Raw genomic sequence first — 7954 nt, 5'->3', positions numbered from 1 at the left:
AGTTACCACGTACAACGTTGCTTATAGCAGTGTTGATCCTTTATGACAGAGAACTAGTGTATTCAACGTGCTATATACGTAGCTGCTGGTTCTCTTTTGCACATTCTTTCCCAAAAGCCCATTTTTAAAGCCCTCTTGCCAGCCTAGTTAGCTTGGTTGGTAGCGCGTCTTGTTTGCCGTCTGCCTCGTAAGCACTAGGCCGTGGGTTCGATTCCAGGGGAGGATTTTATTCTGAACGGAACGGGTTTTTTCCTATCCTGTCTTTCTTCTCTCTTCGATTTCGGGACGATAAAATCTTAGGAGTTACAATTCCCTCTATCAAACCTCTTGGACAAAAAATCAAAGCCCCTCCCTCTTTCCATCAAATTCCCTCCCCCTCCCCCTCCTCCTCCTCCTAATTCTCCTCCTTCTCCATTCATCTGATGCTTAACCACACGAGCATAGAGCATACAATAAGTTCAAAGGAAAAACTATTCCCGATCCCCTACCACCAAATTTTGATCCTTTGTTGAAACTTCACGAAAACATTTCAAATATTTTTTCATTATTTCGCTGTATCTAGGTGTATTGGAACACAAACTTTTCCCTCGTACTCCTACCGAGCACAACAAAAACAACCAAATTTTAATTAAAAGTTAAACAACAAAAATGCTCCATTCTCTCTCTCTCTCTCTCTCTCTCTCTCTCTCCCTTTCCCTCTCCCTCTCTCCTTCTCTCCTTCTCTCACTCTCTCTCTCTCTCTCTCTCTCTCTCTCTCTCTCTCTCTCTCTCTCTCTCTCTCTCTCTCTCTCTCTGTTTTCCCACAGCAAACTCTGATTTTGAACAAAAGCTTGCCAAAAGCATTTTGTTCGCCAATAACGTTGTCTGTACATTAGGTTTTAATTTTTTGTGACCAAACCCTCTTGAGCGTTTGCTTCGGTGTCAAAGGAAATTGCTTTCCAAGTACTTTTTTGAAGAATGAAAGTGAGGAGAGGTTGTGATTTTTGTTGAAATCCTAATGTGGGTTTGTGGATGTGGATATTTCTATTCTTATTAAGCTTGAAGATTTCCTACGGAATGATCAATTTGTTGTGTTTATTAACCGGTCATTGGCTGGCAGCTACATAATTTATACGTTATGTTTATTTTATTACATAAATGTTCGATTGTTTCTCTCTTTAAAAAAGATAGTTAACATCAGCAACTAATTATAGCGATGGGATAATACCAATAATACTTATAGCAATAACAAGTCTCCTTAAGTTTATACTACTTCTTAAGTTTTTTTTTTTTTTTTTTTTTTACATGATGAATAGGTTCCTATTTGGAAAGAATAATACGATTGAACAGGATTTCATGACGTCACAAACAGTCGTATAACTCTCAATATCAGGTTAATCTAGGATTATTGAATTAAATTGGAAATATATCATCATCATTCTTGACTTCTTTCCTCCTTCTTTACGTTCCTCTGCCTTTCCCCTGTTATCTCTAATCAGTGTTTTTGTTTTCATTTCTGCTCGCTTAGAGTATACGTTATCTTTGTTTATTTTGTTTTCGATTTTAGTTTCTCTTTTGTCTTCTTCTTCTTTTTCTTCTTCTTCTCCTCCTCCTCCTCCTCCTCTTTCTTTTATCGAGTTTATGACTCGCTTTTGCAATCTTGTCATGTTTTCCGTTGTAAGGAGGAACTGTAATGCGAACTTGTACCTACATTATAAAAAGAAAATGTACATTTTATTTTATGTTCCGCATATTGTGTTTTTCTTCATGTTTTCATCGATTTGACATGAAATGTACCTAATAATATGTATAGTGTATTGTTTAAACTCATGTCGCATCATACAGTATTATGTAAGTATTAACTAGGGACAATATTATGTCGCTATTTTACGGAATAACGAAATGGACTCTTCTGCCTTTGAACTTTGAAGACGGCAAAATTCTTTGTTAACTGGCTTCTTCCAACAGTTTCGAAATTTTAGTAAACACTGACAGAATCTTATCTGTCTAGAAATTTGGTTTTGCCATTTGTTTGATTGAATTAGGATGAAATTCTTGGATTGACTGCATTTAATTGTTGGATTTAGTGCATTGAATTATTGGATTTAGTGCATTTATTTTCATAATTTTTAAATTGGAAAGTTACCTAAGATTTTTTTCCCGGCAATATGCCTTGGACAACTTTTAGAATTTGGCCATTTGGCAATTTCGGTAAGTTAGTAATTAGGCACTCGTATTATTTTGCGTTATCCTTAGGATTTGGGTTATCCATTTTAATTTTATTCTTGCAATAATTATTTGTCTTTCTTTCTCAGTATGTTCACTCATGCTAACATTCATTAGGTCAGAAGACACATGAATTTCTTTCTCTATTACCTATTCTTTCTTTTTCCTTTCTTTCTTTCTTTCTTTCTTTCTTTCGTTATCTTATCTTTTTAATTATTTTCCTCTCCCTCTAATTCTATCTCTTCCACCCTCTTGAATGACTGTTATTTAGTTATTTATCTCTATGGACTTCCAAAAATCCCTTTTTAAAGCTATCAAATCTGACCTACCTATGTACCTAAATACAATGTTCAAGGTGATTTCACTTTCTTCTAAAGATAACGATATGAATAGGTACTACAAGTATACATAAATTTCTACCTTCTATCTGTCTATATCATTCATAGGCTTCGTGGATGCTACCTCAGATCTTAGCTCACTGAATAGATATAGATATAAATGATTGTGTCGTCGAAAGCACCAGGTCAAGGAGGGTAGATATACCCTGACAAAACAAAGTTGAAGAGTTTCATTCTTAAGCAGCTTGACGCTTGACATTAGGGTTTTTTTTTCTGAATCCTGTGAATCCACCGAATCCGAATTCATTTTGACAAAAAAGAAAAAAATTGATTTGAAAATCCAAATCCAGTGAATCCAAGGGATCTACCTACTCGGGGAGGATTCGACACTAGAGTTCCTAAAATGCTGGAGTGAGCACTAAAGTTGTAATATAGGTAGGTAGGTAATAACACAAAGAAACGGGATTTATTTATTTTATTATTTTTATTTTCATTGAAATTCATGCAATGGGCCAGGTGAAGTCAGTGTTTCACGGGTTAATATTATGTAGATTGAGTTTGACGACACTTGCGAATTTTTACCTCAGCCCTTTTGGTCCTGCTGGGTCGTTTTTAGGCATGTTAGATTTAATTAATTTTCTTTTGTTATTATTTCTTTATTTTGAACAATTTTATTTGAATTTTTTTATCAATACCTGCAAGCAAGAGAGAAAAAAAAACTTTTTATCAGGCGAGCATCGTGAACACTACAACACCGCGGCAAGCCAATAATAGAATCTTGACTGGAAGTAACCACTAGGCCAGACTAACGCCTGGGGCGTTCTCTACCACCCAACCTTTAGGTCTGTAGACAAAAATGGAAGAGGGGCTGTGGGAGTATTTCTCGAAATATTATGACTATGACCTTTACTCTTCTCATTTTTTATTATTTACTCAAGGGAGTGTTTTTTATGATTTTTCTCATGATGAATAATTCCAGCGAGAAAATAAGAAAAGGTTGCTCTCATATTTCTCCTGTTTTATTTATATTTTTCTCCATTATGCCTTTGATATTGTGCTTATTTATTTAGCTTTATTTATTTTTATTGTCCTGCAGGTTTGCGAATGTCAGAAAATTTTATGGTTTAAGTTTTAAATGTTAGATTTTGTACAGGGTAGAAAAAATTTGATTGAAGAATGTACCTGCGGCCTCCTCCCCCTTCTTCTTCCTCTTCTTCTTTTTTCTTCCTTTTCTTATTCTTTTACTGCACCTATTCCCAAATTTATTTGGGATCGGGGGCGTAGTTAAATTCTTTTATCCTACCCATCTTTACCCTCCTCGTATTTTCTACTATCTCGTATTATCTTTCTTACGGGGGCCTTCCTTTCATCGTTTCTCTGTCTCATTTCGCACTCTGTACATTCTTGTTAGTCCTCATATCCAGCGCAACAAATTCGACCCTGTAACTTCTATTATTTTTTATTTTTATTCCGCCTTAGCCCCAGTCTAAACTAATTTCTACCTAATGCGAGTATATTCCAGAAGAATGAACTTTCTACTACTTTTCATTCTTGAAAAAAAATCCACGGATAGAAAGAGGGAGGGGACGATACTCTAATTTTTGCTGAGAATGTCATAATTTGTGCTCCGCGAGGCGAAACATTTTCTTGTTCTTGCTAGTAGCTGGATTTTTATTATGTTGACTTACAACGGGCATTCTAAAAAAGGAGAAAACAAGCTCGTAAAAAGAAATAACAACATACCTAATATACATACGTCACATTTTAGCTGTAAAGTGTCCCGAATATCACCTTATTAAGTAAAAGAAGAAAAGTGCATAGTATACAATTCCTTAGCAAATTGCTAAACAACAAAATCAATTGCCCATATCTTCTAGAAAAAGTCAAAATTAACACTCCAAATATAAATTTAAGGAATGACAATTTTCGACCTTTCAATATAAATATCAATGCCTATATGTCACCAATAGATAAAGCAATGAGAAACTACAATGAGATATCAGAAATAGATAGAAACAATCATCTTTGTATACTTTCAGACCAATACAACATATTTGAAAGAAAATTATTAGAAATTATGAACAGCACAGATTAACAGGCTATATATGTAGCATTAGCAGTAGTAATAATAGTAGTAGTAGTGGTAGTAGTGTTGGTAGTGGTAACTTCAAGTACTGTATTACTTTTTATTGTAGCTTGTAGACATTTAGCTTTTTGTTTTTATTTTATTGTATTTTTATTTTATTGTATTGTATTTTTCCTTTTTTTATCAATTATGTAAACTGATCTCCTGTATTTTATTGTAAATGTAGATCTTTCAATTAAATTAAATTAAATTAAATTAAACTTCCAATGTAAAAAAATAACTCATCGTTTTCAAATCAGTAAGCACTAAGATGTACACATTGGGTCTTGTTCGGTACCCTAAAAAATAATAATAAGAAAAACTAGCTCTTTTAAATATTATGAAGGTAATGTGGTCCTCCATAAAAATACTCGAGGCCTTACCTATTCAAACTGTGGGTGTAAATGAACTTTTTAGTCCTTCCTCTGTAGAATAAATAGGGTCTATTTTATTCTACTCTACTGTGTAACCACTGACTTGTCTCTCCGAAGAGGTCAAAACGAGAAAAGAGTTGATAGCTGTCTCTCAGCGTTCTCTCTTTGATGAAATGAACAGGAAAATGATCATTGTTAGGAATAAGAAAGAACAATGAAATAAAAAGACAGAATTGAGGAAAAAGAGTTCTATATTAAATGTTTAATTAATATACGTAAACCCAATCCAAGACCCTTCGGTAAAAGAGGAAATAATATCTCAAGAGCTTACCTTAATTGATTGTCGGTGCCGGCTAAACACAGTCTGAAGAGCCCTCCATCGAGGAGCTCCCCAGTGCAGGCAAAATAGTTGATCGGACTTCCCCCACTTCGTGGATGCTACCTCAGATCTTAGCTCACTGAATAGATATAGATATAAATGATTGTGTCGTCGAAAGCACCAGGTCAAGGAGGGTAGATATACCCTGACAAAACAAAGTTGAAGAGTTTCATTCTTAAGCAGCTTGACGCTTGACATTAGGGTTTTTTTTTCTGAATCCTGTGAATCCACCGAATCCGAATTCATTTTGACAAAAAAGAAAAAAATTGATTTGAAAATCCAAATCCAGTGAATCCAAGGGATCTACCTACTCGGGGAGGATTCGACACTAGAGTTCCTAAAATGCTGGAGTGAGCACTAAAGTTGTAATATAGGTAGGTAGGTAATAACACAAAGAAACGGGATTTATTTATTTTATTATTTTTATTTATAACCTATTTCTCTAAAAATACAGCATTCCTTAGAGGTTTAACTTTGGTAGTTATAAGTATGGCCACCGGCCTCTTTTGTGACTATAGAGGTCTTGATTTTATTCACAATTCCTATTTATTTTCTGTTCCAGGAGATGGCCCTGATGACCAGCCGTTTGTTTCTGACAAAGATAAAATGTCGGGCTATGAAACCAACCTCTATCTCTACTCGGTAAGTCCAATTCCTAGAATCTGGAATCAGATTTTACGTCCTGATAGAAGTAAAAAGTATGAAGTTTAGTACCTTGTTAATATGTAGGTACTATTCTATTGTTGTGCTACATATCAGGGCCGTACCCAGGATTTTGCCGAGGGCCCCAAGAGTCCAAAAAGTGATGTACCGGGGGGTGCTCCAAATTTTCGAAGGTTGGCCTACAGTAAAGGAGAAAAATGAAGCTCTAGGGGTGGGGTCAGCTCCCCTAAATACAGCCCTGCTACAAGTGCTACAATGCTACATACCATGAGTATACTTAAGAACATGAAAAAAATTCATGTTCTTGAACATGTCAATCTCGTTGACTGTACTAAAATGGGAAATTATTTTACCCATCCGTGGCACAAGCTTTCGTTTTTTTTTTTTTTTTTTTTTTTTTTTTTTTTTTTGGGGGGAAAAAATTTTAAAAGTTTTTTTTTTTTTTTTTTTTTTTTTTCAGATGGAGATAAAATTTACAACATAACTTTTTATAATTCCATTCAACATTTGTGTAATGAAAAAATTGTTAATTTAAAATAGAAATTAAAGTAGGTACCTATCCAACAAATCGTATGAAATATACATATTATCGTATATTAGGGCTAAGTACAATAAATTGTACCTAGGTATGATTGTATATATTGTAGGGATATATGTACATTGTACAATTATTGTACATAGGGTATGATTCAGTATGAAATGAGAAACGTTACATTTTCACCTGACCTCCTGACCCAGACGTGAAAACATTTGGGCCCTATTCCATGGACCATTCTGCACTAACAAAAAACAGTTTAGAATACCAACTTAGAAGAAAAAATATGCGACTTGCGGATCCAAGACGCATAGACGCATGATTTTGTTTCTAAAGCTAAAAAATAAAAACAGAGCGGAGCGCTTTTTAGCTCTCAGTTCTAAGTGAAGTCGTAGCTTTCCTCTACCTGCTTGATGCTCTATAGTCTATGCGCTATGCTCTCCGCTCTACTCTGTTTTTAGCCCAATGGTGGCAATGGTGCATTTCCACTCACTCGGCATCTACCGGTCGACATGATCTCTTTCCATTTAAATGGAATTGACGCACCATAAGGCGTCAAATCCGGTTACATGAAAAGTATAATTAGTGCGGAATTATTCGTGGAACAGGCCCCTGGTCAGCTGGTCACACTCTTGCCCTGGGGCCTGTCCATGTTTAGACTGGAAAAATTCACATGGCCACACTCACGAGAGTAAATAAATTAATAAATAGATTAAAGTAAATAGATTAATGTGCGCCAAACTCTTTCCCGGTTGGCAATCGTCCATCATAATTTGCGTTAATTTTCGTTACGTGATTACCCCAATGTATATTATCCCAGATTATTTATTATTTTATGATTAGGTATGAGAGCATTGAGAAGAAAACAGATGCTTAAGCGCCCCATTCAGAATTTTTATTTTATTATTACCTATTTCTTTCATTCATAGGTATACAATATGTAGGTACATACCTAGATAGATAAGATACCTACATTCCGTACGAAATAATGGATGTAAATTGCTCTCAGCATGGAATCCGTCCAAAAATTTCTTCCCAAATTATCATTTTTATTCATTTTCATACAATTTACTTTTCTTTTTCGCCCACGATATGTTTATTCATTGAAATTCATGCAATGGGCCAGGTGAAGTCAGTGTTTCACGGGTTAATATTATGTAGATTGATTTTGACGACACTTGCGAATTTTTATCTTAGCCCTTTTGTTCCTGCTGGGTCGTTTTTAGGCATGTTAGATTTTATTACTTTCTTGTGCTATTTTATTTCTGTATTTTAAACAATTTTATTTAAGACTAGACGTTTTCGCCCACGATATGTTTATTCATTGAAATTCAT

The 7954-nt window shown here is 34.8% G+C and overlaps 1 protein-coding gene across 1 annotated transcript in view; it reads left to right on the top strand.

The window, feature by feature from the left end:
• The first annotated feature begins 2009 nt into the window (after positions 1–2009).
• The window catches only part of LOC103512913 (solute carrier family 12 member 4-like), a 45762-nt gene continuing 39817 nt past the window's right edge, over positions 2010–7954 (top strand). Inside the window, exons 1-2 of the mRNA XM_008477702.3 lie at positions 2010–2190; positions 5984–6063. Of these exons, the coding sequence (XP_008475924.1) occupies positions 2148–2190; positions 5984–6063 (123 nt within the window). The 5' untranslated portion in view covers positions 2010–2147. The remainder of the gene's footprint in view (positions 2191–5983; positions 6064–7954) is intronic.

Source organism: Diaphorina citri, unplaced genomic scaffold, assembly GCF_000475195.1.
Source record: "Diaphorina citri unplaced genomic scaffold, Diaci psyllid genome assembly version 1.1 scaffold38, whole genome shotgun sequence".
Taxonomy (NCBI): Eukaryota; Metazoa; Arthropoda; class Insecta; order Hemiptera; family Psyllidae; genus Diaphorina; species Diaphorina citri.
The sequence above is the reverse complement of the archived record's forward strand: the minus strand, read 5'-3'. Positions and strand labels throughout refer to the sequence as shown.